A 16969-nucleotide genomic window follows, 5' to 3' on the forward strand; every position below is an offset into this window, starting at 1 on the left:
TCCTCAGGTGAGGATTCACACACACACACACACACACAATCAGATACAATTGTGTAGTCACACCCAGGTGTAGTCATGATCCCAAAATGCCTAACCTCTGACATTCCACTTTTCCCAATACATTTGCTCAATTATTTCACAGCTATTCTTTGTCTTCCTCCTTAGAACTTTTGGTCTCTATCTCTCTACTTGTTTCTACTCACCCGTGTTCTCTGGTCCTTATTTCCCTCCTGATTTCCCTGTACCATATGTTACCAACACATTGCTGGCAAAAGTTCAACAGGTGAATTCAACAAACCTCCTGTTTTGCAATCATACCTAGATTTCTGGTGCTGCTAGAGAAAACAATACAACTAAGAGGTCTGGTATTATTATTATAAACTAGAGGCCTCGTGCACGAATTCGTGCACAGGTGGGGTCCCTCGGCCTGGCCAGCGATTGGGCCAATCAGGGCCGTGTTACGGGAAGTTGGCTGGCCAGGGGGATGGACCGTGGGAGCACACAGACAACCAGGGGGCAGCTCCAGCGTTGAGTGTCTGCCCCCTGGTGGTCAGTGTGTGTCATAGCTACCGGCCAGTCATCTGGTCATAACGATCACTTAGGCTTTTTATATATATAGATTTAGGTTCCCTTATCTTAGCAAGGCTCTCAACACTGCCTACCTATAATGTTCCATAGAAAACATGTTCTATTTTTCAATGTCTATGTTAAACATTCTCCATCTCTCTCAATGTTTTTACTAATTCTCAGAAACTCTATCACTCATAGAAAATGATATCTGCTCTTAACAAAAAAACTCTGTGTCCTGCACCACTAAATTTCCAGGCATAACACTGTTTTCCCCTTCCCTGCCTTAAAAGAGCGACTGTTCCAAGGCCAATCCTTGCACCTTGCTTTGAAACCCACGGCAGGCCCTTCTAACTTACTCCAAAGAGAAACTTGAGCTACAGATTTTCCACCTTTCCGTTTAAGCTTTCTCTCATTACCAGCTCCCCACATCAGTTTCTTCCACAAAACAAAACTCAACAGAAAGCCGTCCCTTTCCTCTTTTTCTAGCAGTTCCCTCATCTTCTCAATAACCCCATCTTCTTTTTCCACTTCAAAGACAAGCTGTCTAATCCAAGTTACATATAACTGTTTGCTCACTTATTTATTCCCCAAATGGCTCCAATCTGCTTTCACCCTGCATACGCCACAGAGACTACTTTCACCCAAATCACTTTTCTGGCACTAAATCCAGCAAGCGTTAACCATCTACTTCTACTCTGCCTGAATTCTGAGTGGGAGTGGGGAGTTGCTCATATTCATCTTCGAAAAGTTTACTTCCTTTCACTTTTCTAGAAAGTCCTACCTCTCTGGGTTATTTTTCAGTCTTCTTACTAGATTCTTATATTTCTCTACCTACCCTTTATATGATCCTCATTTAAATTTTCCACTTTCAGTTTTCCTGGGGCAATGATGCCCGAGTCTAGCCATTGTCTCTTACCTCCAGATACAAATGACTACCCACCTGGATGTGTGGCAGCCAATGGAAACTCAGCAGGTTTCAAACCAATTTCATCAACCCCCGGGTCCCTCTGCAGAACTCCCACTCCCCCAAGGGGTGGGGGTCCTCACTTGTCCTCACTCTCTTTATGTAATTAAACCTCAAGGTCTATTGATTCTGTTTACTATCTCTGAAGTCCATTAAGCTCTCTGTACCCCCTACTGCTACATAAGTCAAACTAACAGCATAGTAACTGGTATCCTTTAATCCATTCTAATACATTCTCCACATTACCATGACACATACAGATGTGCAATAAGTATATGATGCACACTGATGCATGAATTTGCAAACATGATTTGTTTAAAGGAGTAAACTTAATTTGACCTTCTCCAGACTTAACCTTTCACTGGTTTACCCCTGCTCTATTCAAAACCCTTAACATCACTTCCAGTCTTGGCTCCACCTTCCACTCAGGCAGCACTCTGTGGCAGTCTTCCCCTCTACCTCTAAGCTGTTTAGGTTCTTCAGTGCAACATGGTTCTTGAATCTGGGCCTTCGACTGGTGAAGTCCTGCTGGGATGCTCTTTCACCGCCAAATTTCTACTCATGCTATGAACTTCACTTTCCCCCCACCACTGCTTTTCAAGAAAGTGGAGGGAGGGGAGGGCGGTGAAACATCAATGTGAGAGAGACACAAGGACTGGTTGCCTCCACACACTCCCCTACCAGGGGTGGAGAGCAAACCCACAACCCAGGTACATGCCCTTGAACAGGAATTGAACCTGAGACCCTTCAGTGCATGGACTGATGCTCTAACCATTGAGAAACACTAGCCAGAGCTGAACTTTATTTTTATTTACTTTTTTTGAACTTCACTTTAAAATGACACTTTCTCAGAACTGCCTTCCCTTCCTCTCAATTCTGCTATCTCCTTCAAACGTATCCTGTATTTTCCTCTCTGTAACACTGAGCACAATGAATATGATTATTTTTCCCATTAGATTATAAGGCAAATAAATGTTGAGGCTGTTCTTGGCTTCATCATCGAGGACGATGTTTGGCATATAGAAGGTACCCAAATTTCACCTTTTAAATGAGATGAATGACCCAGTTTCTGATTCATGTTTGACTTTATGCTAACTATCCAAGTCCTTTTTCAAGGTCAAAACTTAAGGCGTTTTTATCGATATTTATTTACTTACATTTTTTACGCCTATACTTTGATTCCAGATCACAATGTATTAAAACTAGAGGTCACTTAACAATTTTCTAGTTTAAAATTAAGAATTTTTTTTAAGGTTCTTTAAATAAAATCTATGACAGTATACTTCAGAGTTACAAGAAATCTTTGTAACCCACCCTGGGTTATCCTTCCTATGGTTATTGGCTTATTAAAAAATGTTGTGATTATTTCAGAATTCAGATTAATAAAAGTGGCCCAATTTAGAAAAATTTAAGGAAGAAAATGATGTTCACAGGTTAACCAGTCAATGTAAAAATATTAAGTGTAACACAGTTGGGGCAATAAGCCTTCTCTCTAAATCTACTCCAGGTCTGTGATATTAACCATGGTTGCTGCTACCAAACCAAACAGGAGAAGCAGCACCTACTACTTATTTCCTGTATGCTTAAGTTTTAAAAGCATTACTCTAAATTCACAATGTTCTTTCTTATGACCCCTGAATCAGTATTTGCAGATCTACTAAATCAGAAGCTCTGGAACTGCAGCCCAACAAGGAGTTACCAAGCCCTCCAGGTGATTCCTGATGTACACTGAAGTTTGAGAACTACTGCCATGGAGGTCCAGGCCATGCTCACTTTTTAGCTGAGCCCATGTTTTAACAATTAAGATAATTAAAAGTTATAAAATTTTGGATTCTTTTGCTTATAGAACGATAGCAAAGGAGTACACTCTACTAGTTTACTTTTTACCAAAAAGATTACCTTTAAATCAATGAGAAAGCCTTCAAATGGTCTATAAGGATTGTGGACAATAAGGTGGAAATTAAGTTGCTGTATAAGAAGCAGTTCATATTCCAAAATCTGTTCAAGTGCCTTCTCCTGTCCAAGAGGGCTCTCCCGCAGATTTCCAACAAATTGTAGACTAGATACATTGAATTCATCCACTTTGCAGGCCAAAAATGCACACGTGAGCCTAGAGGAAAATATAAGGAATATGATGAGGGATCTTAAATTCAGAATAGAATGCAAATCTTAATTACCCTTTACTAGAATGTAATTTTCTCTCTCACACATATAACCAGGGATATGTATATACTTTGAAAAATATGTAAATATTTTATTCCTAAAACTACATTCTAAAATTGACTAATAGTCACAAGTGACTATAGTAGGCATTACAGGATATATAATATATAATATATATGTATATACATACATGTATATATGTACTATATATATATATAGAGAGAGAGAGAGAAATAGTTTTGTTCAAAGTTTTAAATCCATAGGAGACTATGAAATTAGGTTGAACTGTGCAGTACTGCCACAGCATTCAACCATTACTGACATACTGGCAGTTTCATATAGTTCAACCTAAATATCTGGAAGAACAAAGTAATTGAGGAATAGGAGTACTTTGTATCATGAAATACAGATGGAAGAGAAAAATATACAATAGTACACATATACATATACCATATGAATATGGGATAAAAGATAGGTTAAAGAGCTACCTTTGTAGAAGGCTTATCAGTGGAAGTCTCCAAGTGTATTTAAATAGGGGATTATTAACTTCTGAACAAACCTATGCAACTCTCATAACCAGTAATAAAATCACCACAAAAATCAAGATTGGAAGTAACAAGGGCTTGATCTAGATTGGTAGAAATGGGAAAAAAGGAGAAAAAAACAAACAGGGACAAAGCAATTGACAGAAATCTCTTTGATGAGTCTCATACTATTTTCAATTTTACCTTTAATAATAAGCATAGTGTTCGGCAGAGCTCAGAAACACAAAGACCTTTGTTCAATTTAAATTAATCCTATATGGACCTGTAAGACTTGTAAACTAACTGGATGTAGAAAGACAGGAGTTACCACTAATGATTCTCACTCAGCAACTAGGGGAAGAAAGGTACCACTAACAGAAAGGGGTATTAGGGAAGCTAGCTTGGAAAACACACACAATTTGAATCTGGACAAGTTAAAGTTCAGATGCCATCAGTATTACAGGGAAGTGTTACAGATATATAAGAAGTATGCTTAGGGGATCTTCAGTTCAGAATAGAATGCAAGTCTAAATTACCTTTTACTAGGAAGTATTTTCACACAAACACAAACACAAACACACACACACACACTCAAGTGGTATAAAGGTCTTCTTAAATAAAAATCAATAAATTAGACAGACTTATACTCACATTATTATCCGGGGGTGATATTCCATTACTGAGTTATTGAGATAAAAACGCTTGAAATACATACAAGCTGTACCCTAAGGTTAAAAAAATATATATTATCAGAATCTATTCACACATACATTATATGTTAAATTTAGTTAAAAAAATTTATTTGTCGAAAGTTTCTTTGAAAACATTTATTTGCAAAGAACTATGCACCCCTATCTTCATTGCAGCATAGTCATGGTGGCCAAGACATGGAAACAACCAGTGTCCTTCAATAGGATTGGCTAAAGAAGATATAGTACAGATATACGATGAAATACTAGTTAGCCATAAGAAAAGATGAAATACTGTCATTGCAACAACATGGATGGACCTTGAGAATATTATACTAAGTGAAATCAGTCAGAAAAAGCTAAGAACCATGTGATTTCACTCGTATTTGGGATATAAAACTGAAACTCATAGACACAAACAGTAGGGTAGTTACCCGAAGGAAGGTCAAATGGTAACAGAAGATGATTTGACTATGGGTGGTAGGCACACAATGCACTATACAGATCACATATCATAGAAATGTATCACTTAAAAACCTACGTGATTTTATTAACCAATGTCACCTCAATAAATTTACGTTGAAATTTTTTTTAAGGTTATTCATACAAAGTATCAAACCTTAATTCTTCTTTAATCAAAATAACTGTGATGAAATGTTACAGAAACACCACAGCCAAGACCCTTTGTTGTCCTTTACCACCCACCCTGGGTTATCCTTCCTATGGTTATTGGCTTATTAAAAAATGTTGTGATTGCCCTAACTGGTTTGGCTCAGTGGATAGAGCGTCGGCCTGAGGACTGAAGGGTCCCAGGTTCGATTCCAGTCAAGGGCATGTACCTTGGTTGCGGGCACATGCCCAGTAGGGGGTGTGCAGGAGGCAGCTGATAGATGTTTCTAACTCTCTATCCCTCTCCCTTCCTCTGTAAAAAAATCAATAAAATATATTAAAAAAATAAATAAATAAAAATAAAAAATAAAAAATGTTGTGATTATTTTAGAATTCAGATTAATAAAAGTGGCCCAATTTAGAAAAATTTAAGGAAGAAAATGATGTTCACAGGTTAACCAGTCAATGTAAAAATATTAAGTATAACACAGTTGGGGCAATAAGCCTTCTCTCTAAATCTACTCCAGGTCTGTGATATTAACCATGGTTGCTGCTACCAAACCAAACAGGAGAAGCAGCACCTACTGTTTACTGACTGCAAGCATGTGCCAGGCTCTGTGCCACACACAAAACTACCATCTTGTTTAAACCGTACAACAGCTGATGAAACATTGCTATCTTCACTCTACAGAGAAGAAAACTGAGAGTATCAATGAATTAACTGACTTGGTCAAGGTCTCACATTTTAATAAGGGACAGGGCTGGATTCAACAAAGACTTGCCAGCACTTTTAACCACTATGTCATATGGCTAGAACCAATGAAATAAACATTTATCTATTTCATGATAGAAAAAAGGAGTATTTCCTTTTATATATCTTATGTGAAACAAAAAACAAAATTCTTAGTTAATTATAAATAAGCATCTATTTATATAAAAGCCAAGTGACCATCAGACGGGTCACTATGACATGCACTGCAGCTGGCCAACCAGCCCGATTGGGGGGGGCCCCTCCCACCGGCCAGGCCAGATCAGGGGCGGGGCCGGCTGGCCCTGTCCCCAACCAGCCCTCATCAGGGCGGGCCAGCCGGACCCCCACCATGCACGAATTTGTGCACCAGGCCTCTAGTGTTGTATAAAGACAAGTTCCACAAAGTTGTTCATTCAAGGACTCAGTTTCTTCAGCTGAAAAGATCACTTAAACCTACTACTTCATGCTATAATTCTCTTATCAGAAAAGAACTAAATCTAGAGATAGAAGCTAATCAAGTATATCTAAAATTCTTCCTGAATCTTTGATCTTTCCGGTGAAGGTCTAGTAAACTAAGAAGACACTACGAATACTTTTAGACTTAATATGTTCAATAAAGTTCAATTTTTTTCAACTATAAAAATGGAGATTATTTCTTAGGGGGTTAATCCATACTGTGTACTAAGATATTCACTCTGTATGACTTCAAAACTTAAGACTTATAATTAAGAGACTTTCATATTTGATCTTCATGACAAATCTGTGAAATATGGAAAAAATATTTTATACTCCTCCCTCTTTTTTCTGTATCTTTCAGCTTTTTAATCTCAGCTTATCTTCTATAAAAAAATAATACACAAAATATGAACAATTACAGGGACAGTGTATTTAATCCATATAGTCAAAAAATTCTAAATACCTGTTTCTCCTCACCAATGCCCCATCACAGTAAGCACACACCTACACACAAATGGGGTCCTCAGAATCATATATCTGAAACATCATAAGACAATTTTTCACCCAAAGAAAATCTCCAGCTTCTATAAATCAGGTTTAAACATTCCTTATGGCATGAGCTTCAGCTAGGGATCTTTTGATTAAAAATATGAATAACTGCATTATTTCAAACATATTTCTGAGTGTGATACAGATGAAGAAGCACTAATTTATGTTCTGGTCCTAGTTCTACTGAGGACCTGGAGGGAAAATAATTTAATTTTTTCTTTCTTTATAAAGTGAGGATGTCACGGCTTATCATACATCTAGAAGACCTCAGAATTCTTCTATGAAATTAGACTTGAAACATAAGATATAATATAGGAATTCATAATTTAAGACAGTTATTAAAAAATATATAATGTGACAAAAACTTAAATACATAAATTATATACTTATATAACTAAGCTGCATTCCTGAAAGAAGTGGATACAGGATTGAGCTATAAATTTAGAAGAGTTCATATTTCAGAAGTCAGCCAAAGGACATACTTCATCGCTAACATAACTTACCACCACAGACCTCGGCATTGCTGGCTTAAACACTGAACAAAATTCCAATAATCTTTTCTCATAGTATTTGCAGAGTGTCATTTCTTCATGAGGCTCAAGAAAGACTGGATCATTAGGAAGAACCTTTAGATCAAAAGTTACAACAAAAGTTCAGTAAATTAAATGATCTTAAAATATTTTTCCCTGTCCAGATTAGTTTATATCTCCAGCCAAAGGGAAATACACTACATCTCATTTTCTCTTTATAGAATTGTTAAATATTACATAAAATAGCATTAGGAAAATATTTAATTAACTAAAACTATACCATCATTTCACAATTTCTCAGAGTGTCAGCTGGACATTGCTTCATTAAGGTATAACCAATCCTGACGGTATGTGTGCATATGCTCACAGGTAAGTGAAATAAAAAAGAAGATATAGCCATAACCGGTTTGGCTCAGTGGATACAGCGTCGGCCTGCGGACTGAAAGGTCCCAGGTTCCATTCTGGTCAAGGGCATGTACCTTGGTTGTGGGCACATCACCAGTAGGAGGTGTGCAGAAGGCTGATCAATGTTTCTCTCTCATCGATGTTTCTAACTCTCTATCTCTCTCCCTTCCTCTCTGTAAAAAATCAATAAAATATTTTTAAAAAAGAAGATATACACTGCTAATAATTGGAAAGTTTTCAAGATCCCTTTCTCAGTCACACAGCTTGAAATAAAAATCAACAAGTATCTCAAGGATAATTCTGACTCTGAAAACATTACCTCTCATCCATCTTTGTAAACTCTCTACAGGATACACTTGATGGTTAGCAAATACAACTTTACAACAAATATCCATTAGTTGCTGTTACTGCTTTAATTACAACTACCAAAATAAAAGATATATTGAAGTCCTGACCTCCCAGTACAGGCATACCTTGGAGATATTGCGGGTTCCGTTCCAGACCACCGCAATAAAGCAAACAGTAATCTTTTTACAGGTGGAGGGTCTTGCCTTCAATTTGTAAAAAAACAAAACATCTGTGAAGCACAGTAAGTGACACTCAATAAACTGAGGTATGCCTGTACCTCAGAACGTAACCTTATTTAGAAACTAGAGGCCGGGCGCACCGTGCGCGGGAACGGGTCCCTAGGCTTGGCCTGCGATCAGGGCCATCTTCCCCGCAGCCGGCCCGACCCCTGCCGCCACCCACCCCTGGTTCCCCATTTGCCATCGGGTGATCGGTGCTTGACGGCTGGGGGAAGGGACTGAGAGGTTGGCTGTTCCTGCCCGCTTGCCAGCCCCGGCCCCGCAGGGGGTGGCCATCAGGCGATCAGAGCCTGCCGGCCGGGGAAAGAGACCAAGAGGTGGTCAGTGTGCCTCATAGTGACTGGTCGAGCGGTCATTCTGCTGTTAGGGTCAATTTGCATATTACCCTTTATTATATAGGAAAGTCTCTTCAGGTGTAATTAGTTAAGGTTAGATCATACTGGAGTAGGATGGCTCCTAATTCAATATGACTGTTACCCTTGACATGTGCAGACACAGGCACAGAGAGAACAGGATGCCAAGATGAAGGTGGAGGTTGGTGTTATGCTTCCACAAGCAAAAGGACACCTGAGGCTACCAGAAGCTGGAAGAGGAAAAGAAGAATCTTCTAGAAGCTGCAGAGAACACGGATGGACCAACCCCTTGATCTCAGACTTCCAGCCTCCAGACTATGAAACAATACATTTCTCTTGTTTTTAGGCACCCGGTTTGTGGTTTAAAAAAAATTTTTTTCTTTAATGGCAGCCCTAGGAAACTCACACAGGCCCTAATTTTATAGACAGCATGTAATTGTGGTTTAGGGCAGGAATGCCGGGACTAAATTCTTTGGGTTCCAACCCTGGCTCTGCCACTTACTCGCAACATAGCCTAGAGAAGCTCTTCAACCTCCTTGTCCCGTTTCCTCGGCTGTTAAGGGCAAGGAAATAACAGCACCTACCTCAGGGGATTGAAAGGGCTCATATGTGCCAGATACTCAGAACAGCGCCTAGCAAACAGCATGATGCATACATACTAAGGACGGCTTTGAGCAGCACAAGCTTAAAGCGATAAGAAATACGTGACCGAGGTAAAGAAGCACAGTATCTCAGTTCCACGCCTGAGACGTCGAACACTTGCTGGAGGGAGGCTTTGTGCTCGCGAGGGAAGATGACACATTAGAGTGACGGGAGCTAATAACAGGAAGGAGGTGGCTGGCAGGCCACCATCCTCCTCCAACGGTTTGTGCTGACGGCCTCGTCTGCCGGCCTCCAACCTGCCCCAGCCAATCCATTCACCACCGGGACGCTAGAGGGCTTTTTCTAGGACAGACCTTGATCAAGTTCATTTGCCATTGAAAACCTTTCACAAGTTCTCAATCCCTTCATTGTCAGATTCAAACTCCTTATTTCCGCTTACGAATCGCCCACCGTCCCCAGCCTTTCCTGCACAAACGCTTAGCTTCCGCCGCACACGACCTTCCTGCAGCGTTTCAGGAGCCCGCCCGCCCGCCCGCCCGCCCGGCGGCTCCCGGCTTCCCACTTTTCACCTGGGGCTCTGGCCGCCTGGGATGGCCTGGCCCCGTCTCCCTGCATCCGCTACCGGGGAAAGCCTTCCTCGGCACCCCGGCGTGGCCAGGAAACGGCCCTGGTCCCGCACCACGCTGACGTCCCGCACCGTCTCCTCTTCGCCATGCTACCGGTTACTCGTCCGTCGCTGTACCTACAGCGCCTGCCAAGGTGCTCGCCTGTTTACTCAACAGACAACCGCGCGCCGCGCAGTCAGGAGAGGGGAGGTGTGCAGCGAGCCCCCGGGGAGGAGAGGCGCGGGCCCCGCAGCGGGTCAGGAGTTTAGAGGCCAGGAGAGCAGCCGGCGGCCGTCCGAGTCCTCACCTTCCCGTTCGCCACCGCCTTGCATTTGAACTTGCGGTTGGCGTCGGCCCGCAGTCGCGCCAGCTGCTCCTCGCTGGCGAAAGTCCAGTGCCGCTTCTGGCTACTGTTGTGGTACATTCTCAGCAGTCAGGGCAGGAAAACAACTTCACTTTTCCAGGCCCAGGAAGTCTGGAGGAAAGGACCCCAAAAGCCACGACGACGCGGTGGAAAGCACCTAACCCGGGACAGCTGAAGGCATCTGGCTGGCCGGCGCGGGGGCACTGACGTCACGATCACGTGATCACTCCGTCCGCACTCGCGCTTCCGGTGCGGAGTAGAACGTCTCTTGCGTGGTCTGGCCACCACCTGCTACGTAAGTGGGCGGAGCCTACGGATGTGTCCCCTCCTTTCGGTGAGCCCCGGCACTGGCTCCGCCCCTCTCCTGCAAAACTTAAAGGAGAAGCGACAGGCGGGGTGTCTGGAGGAATACAAATTGAGCATATGGAGAGGCTAACATAAATAATTCACAGAGGGTAACCAGAAGCAAATGTACTTTTATATATTCCGTGTCAATTTTTTAAATTTTGTTTTTCTGAAAGGCATTTGACAACTCCTTTAGTTTTATGTAAAGAGAAATAAAAATGGCATTTGGGACAGATGGCAGAATTTGATTTTCACAGGGATATGAGTAAAATTGCTGAATGTCATAGTTCATTTTGGAAGACAAATATGAAAAATCTGGTGTAACTATTTTTTAAAATCTTTAATAAATCTTAGTCTATTAGGTTAACAGCATACTTTTGGGATATAGAAGAAATTGTACCTAACTTAACCAACTACAGAATAAAGTTGTTGCTGATGCCCTAACATTAATACTCATGTATGATTTCTCTTATTAAGGTGAGCGAGGCTAGCCAATCTGCCTGAGTGATATTTCCCTTTCCACCTGTAGAGCACAAACATTGCTTGTGCTACCACTACAGCAGAAGGCAGACTGTGGGCTTATAACTTGGCGCCTTCACCCACTTTCATTTCTAGTTTCAAGTAGCAAGTGTTTCTCTCCACTTGTATGTTTTATTTATAGAAAAGTTAAAACACTAAGAATAGAGAGAAATGTATTTTTTATTTTAAAAATTATTTCATATTTTGCTGTTCTCCATCCAGACAAGTTTTCTTTAGTTTGTTAATTCCTGTAATTATAAAAGGAACATCAGCCGAAGCCGGTTTGGCTCAGTGGATAGAGCGTCGGCCTGCGGACTGAAAGGTCCCAGGTTCGATTCTGGTCAAGGGCATGTACCTGGGTTGCGGGCACATCCCCAGCAGGAGATGTGCAGGAGGCAGCTGGTCGATGTTTCTAACTCTCTATCTCTCTTCCTTCCTCTCTGTAAAAAATCAATAAAAATAAATAAATAAAAAAAATAAAAGGAACATCAGATCATTGTTACCAGGCACACAGTATGTGGTAAGCAGAATAAAAGTGAATGCTTGCCCCTCAGCCCCTGGAATTCCGTTCTTGAATGTCACTCTCAGTGCTAATGTGGATGCATATGCAGGTATCTTGCTTACTTTTAAAACAGGAGTATTTTAATGTCACATGTGTACATGCAACTCATTCTTTTCAATAGCTGCATAATATTCCAGAACATACTTTTATCATCATTAATCATATTAAACAATGGCCCTATCTGTGGAAAATCCTGTCATTTCCAGACAATTTATTTTGTGTTGTCTGCTGTTTCCATGACGCCTATCTCAGGCGCAGACACCCCTGTTTGTGAATATCTCTATGCTGACATGTTCCAGCTAAGACTAAGATCCCAATGGACATGAAGAATCACAGGATATTTGCAATTCAAATTTAAAAGATGAAAACAAAAAGGCTAGTAGAAAAATGGACAACTAATGTAAATGGAGAATCCCTAGATCTGGGAAGAGAGAAATATATTAAAATAATTATCAATGCATGGCCAATTTCCTTCTACTCCTTGCCCCACCCCATTACTTTAAAATAACAATTTCTCTGCCACTTGACGGAGATGTTTCAAACAAGCAACAAACAAAAAACAAACAATTAATTTATACTTCCCAGAGGGTAATAGAAAAACTCAAAACTTGGAACCAAAGATATTACTGCCAGCTTGTGTGGCTCAGTGGTTGAGCATCAACTTGTGAACCAGGAGGTCAAGGTTCGATTCTGGGTTTGCAGGCTCAGTCCCCAGTGGAGGGCGTGCAGGAGGCAGCCAATTAATGATTCTCTCTCATCACTGACGTTTCTATCTCTCTCTCTCCTCCTTTTCTCTCTGAAATTGAAAGGAGTTTTAGGGATAAAATAGGCAGGTTTAGGGAGTTTTAGGAATAAAGAGGATTCGTGGGGGAGGAATGCATAGGTGAGGGCTTGAAGCAACCAGAAGGCATACATTCACAGAGAATAAAAAAAGACACCACATGCCCCAGCCGGTTTGGCTCAGGGAATAGAGCGTCGGCCTGCTGACTGAAGAGTCCCAGGTTCAATTCCCATCAAGGGCACATGCCTGAGTTGTGGCCTCAAGGGGAAATGCAGGAGGCAGCCAATCAACAGTTCTATTTCATCACTGATGTTTCTCTCTCTCTCTTCCTTTTCCCATCCTCTCTGAAATCAATAAAAGTATTTTTTTTTTTTTTAAAAAAAAGGTGCCACAGGATAAGGGGAGAGGAAGACATCCATTCATAGTAGGTAAGGAAAAGCCACAGAGTATGGGAAAAAAGGAAACAAACTTTCACAGAGGATAGATAAATGCCGACAAATGGCAAAAAGAGGAAAACAGATTTTTTCATGGGAGATAGAGAAATGTTACAAGATAAGGGGGAGTGAGGGAGGGGCCCCACATGGGGTTTATGTTTTGAAGCTGATATTCTGCAGAAAGAGTGACCAGTTAGATGAGCATAGGGTCATAAAGTGGGGAAGGGTCCAATTAGAAGGGAGCATAAAGAAAACAAGAACTACAGCCTTTATAAACCCTAGGAAAGGGGGCCTGTGGCTTAGCCCCGTGGAGCCCCCTCCCTACGTGAGAGTTTGTATTTGCACCCTTTTCATCTACCACCTTTTGTCTGTGGCTTCATCCTTCGAATCCATCTGGACAAGAACCCAGGACAGAAATAACCCTTGCATCCTGCTCAAGAAAACAACCTGAATCAAAATCAATAAAAATATATTTTGAAAAAGTTATTACTAATTCATTAGGCACTATCCAGAAGTGAATGTTAACAGGAAAGGTCACAGTGACTTACTTAAGTAAACACAATCTCATTTATTGCGCCACCTTTGTTAAACTGTGTTTAGTAGGTACTTTTAGATAAACTAAGTATTTTGCCTGCAGGCATTGCCTCAAGGCCAACGGTTGCCAGTCAGAGATCAAGTGATGTAGAGCAGTTTTCACCTGTTGGTCACCCACTGCAGAAAGGCTCTAGAGACTTACCCACGTGCTATGCCAAAGTTTCCCTTCTCTCTTGCTTTAGGATAACCTTCCCTCTTCAGGCTCTGCCCTAGCATCTTAATATTTTAGGGTAATAAAGATCAGAGGGCTTGATTTTAGGATTAAAGTAAGAAAAGGGAATAAGAAGGCTGACAGAGGGAATCAATAAATATGTGTGCAACTGGAATAATTTTGCAGTCTAATAAGTGGTCTGATTTATAGTCCTTATTTCCCAAACACATTAGTATATTCATAGTTTCTGATTTTAGTGCCACAAGAGAAAAAAAGGTGGTGGTGGTGGGCAGAATAAAACCATATCTATGCTCACAAAACACACAATGTCTCTCTTGCTTTCAAATCTGACACAAAACTGTACCCCTTCAGCTTCTTTTCTTTTCTTTTTTTTTAAAATTTCTTTATAGATTAAGTTATTACATATGTGTCCTTATCCCCACATTACCCCTCCCCCCCACACTCATGCCTTCACCCCCCTGTTGTCTGTGTCCATTGGTTAGGCATATATGCTTGCATATAAGTCCTTTGGTTGATCTCTCCCCCTTACTCCCACCCTCCCCTACCTTCCCAGCTTCTGACATGGGTATCTGACATTCTAAATATACACCAAGTGGCCAGATTATTATGACCACCCCATCACTACTTCGTTGGGCCACCTTTTGCCTTCAATACTGCAGCGATTCTTCTTGGCATTGACTCTACCAGATGTTAAAAGGTGATGCGAGGAATCTGACACATTGCCTGATGAATAGCACTGTCCAGTTCTGTGAGATTTGATGGTTGTGGAACCAGCTGCCTGATGGCTCTTTTAACTTCGTCCCACAAATGCTCAATTGGATTGAGATCTGGTTATTGTGGGGGCCACCTAAGCAAGGTAAAGTCTCCCTCATGTTCTTGAAACCACTCCTGCACAATACGAGCACCGTGGCATGGTCCATTGTCTTGTTGGAAGAAGCCATCTCCATTGGGATACGCCATCAACATGATAGGATGAACTTGATCAGCAACGATACTTAGGTATGATGTGCTATTCAGACGTGTTCCACACGAATTAAAGGGCCCAAATCATGCCAGGAAAACATGCCTCAAACCATAACACTGCCCCCACCAGCTTGAAGGGTTGTACTCATGCATGTGGGGTGCATGCTTTCATGCTATTTCCGCCAAATTCTCACTCTGCCATCTGCATGATGCAACTGGAAATGTGATTCATTGGACCACATGACTTTTTTTCCAATGCTCGACTGTCCAATCCTTGTGTTCCTGTGCGAATTGGAGATGTTTTATCTTGGTAACTGCAGACAGCAAAGGTGTTTGAACGGGCCTTCAGCTGTTTTGCTGATACTGGCTCCATGGCTCTGAGCGCCAACAATCATCCCATGTTCAAAGGCTGTTAAATCGCATTGTTTACCCATATCTTCAGAAAAAAAAAAATCACTTCTATCGTGGTAAACAACCTGCTTCCTATTTATAATGGTCTGGCCCTCTAGCAACTTCAGCACGAAATTATAGCTAATTTGCCTATAAATGTCAGGTGGTCATAATAATCTGACCACTCAGTGTAGCTTTACAATGATGTTCAAAAACAATTAAGCCATTTGCAATTCTAGTTGATATATATAATTAGCATTGGCTCTAAAATTCTTTTCTAGTTTTTATTTTCCAATTATCAAGTTGGACTAAGAGAAGAAGAGGAACTGCCTATGGCAAATACCTAGTTAGATTATCCAAAACAAAGTGCTTCTAAAAGAATAGAAAAGAAATAAACACAACAAACAGCATTTAAAAATACCCTTGATCTTAATGTAACCTCCCTAAATTGAAACACTTTTTCTTTTGTTTTAGGACTACCTAAAATTAAGGTGTAAAGAGGCTTGACAATATATTGAGGAGAGAATTCTCTAAATTCATGTCCATTTCTGCATACCTTACTAAATCACTGCTATACTCAAGTCCTGATACTAATTGGTAGGTGGCAGTGATGATGGTAATAGTGACATAAAAATGGCTCTTTTACAGTTCCTACTTCAGGGTCCTTAAAGTGTAATGGAACAATTATGCACAAACACAGCCCTCTGTCAATGACAGCAACCTTGGATAGGGCCCTATAGGGAGCAAGCTAATAAGTTTTCTTATCCCTGAATGCCAGTATCTGATACTAATGTAGATAAAACACCTATGTGGTTTGAATCCAATGGAAGACACAGAGCCTAGTTCTTTCATCCCCAACCAGTCACAGTTCGGTTAAAATGTTAGTGTCTCTTTCTGCTAGCCAGGGGTGGGTGGTCCACTTGAAGGTCATGCCATGCATTTTTAAAAAATCACTGTTAATAACAATCCTATATAATAAAAAGCTAATATGCAAATCGACCAAACGGCAGAATGACCAGTCACTATGACGTGCACTGGCCACCAGGGGGCAGACGCTCAATGCAGGAGCTGCCCCCTGGTGGTCAGTGTGCTCCCACTGGGGGAGCGCTGCTCAGCCAGAAGCCAGGCTCAGCGCAGCAGTGGTGGCAGGAGCTTCTCCTGCCTCTGTGGCAGACAGGAGGTAAGAAGCGATGGGTCCCACACTGTGAGAGCCCCAGACTTTGAGACGGATGTCTGACTGCTGGCTTAGGCCCCGAGGGATCCTGGACTGCAAGAAGGCGCAGGCCAGGCTGAGGAACCCCCTGCTCCCCCAATGCATAAATCTTGTGCACCAGCCTCTAGTAATAATAATAAAAAAAACACCAAAGTTGTCCTTAGTGTTAGTTCTATTACAATCATGATTGGGAGTGCTCTGTTACCACCCTTTCCTTTATATTTCTTTTTAAATACCAATTAATCAAAAGTGAGTCATTTCCAACACAGTTCTG

At 41.2% G+C, this 16969-nt stretch overlaps 2 protein-coding genes across 6 annotated transcripts in view; one reads left to right on the plus strand and one right to left on the minus strand.

Annotated features, from left to right (window-relative positions):
- The window catches only part of RASA1 (RAS p21 protein activator 1), a gene marked incomplete at its 5' end in the record, with an annotated part of 144733 nt that extends 141514 nt beyond the window's left edge, over window positions 1–3219 (plus strand). Inside the window, one exon of the mRNA XM_081089009.1 lies at window positions 3178–3219. The remainder of the gene's footprint in view (window positions 1–3177) is intronic.
- CCNH (cyclin H) overlaps window positions 1–10962 on the minus strand; it is a 32007-nt gene extending 21045 nt beyond the window's left edge. The window contains exons 1-4 of one of the 5 annotated variants that reach the window (XM_081089011.1): window positions 10666–10962; window positions 7779–7901; window positions 4873–4946; window positions 3434–3644 (exon numbers count right to left, since the gene is read on the minus strand). In XM_081089011.1, the coding sequence (XP_080945137.1) occupies window positions 3434–3644; window positions 4873–4946; window positions 7779–7901; window positions 10666–10782 (525 nt within the window). In that variant the 5' untranslated portion in view covers window positions 10783–10962. Of the gene's footprint in view, window positions 1–3433; window positions 3645–4872; window positions 4947–7778; window positions 7902–10322 lie in introns of all 5 variants that reach the window. The other 4 variants (XM_081089012.1, XM_081089014.1, XM_081089013.1 and 1 more) reach the window with 4 other exon arrangements.
- Window positions 10963–16969: the final 6007 nt, after the last annotated feature.

Source organism: Myotis nattereri (assembly GCF_964212035.1).
Source record: "Myotis nattereri genome assembly, chromosome: 4".
NCBI classification, from domain to species: Eukaryota; Metazoa; Chordata; class Mammalia; order Chiroptera; family Vespertilionidae; genus Myotis; species Myotis nattereri.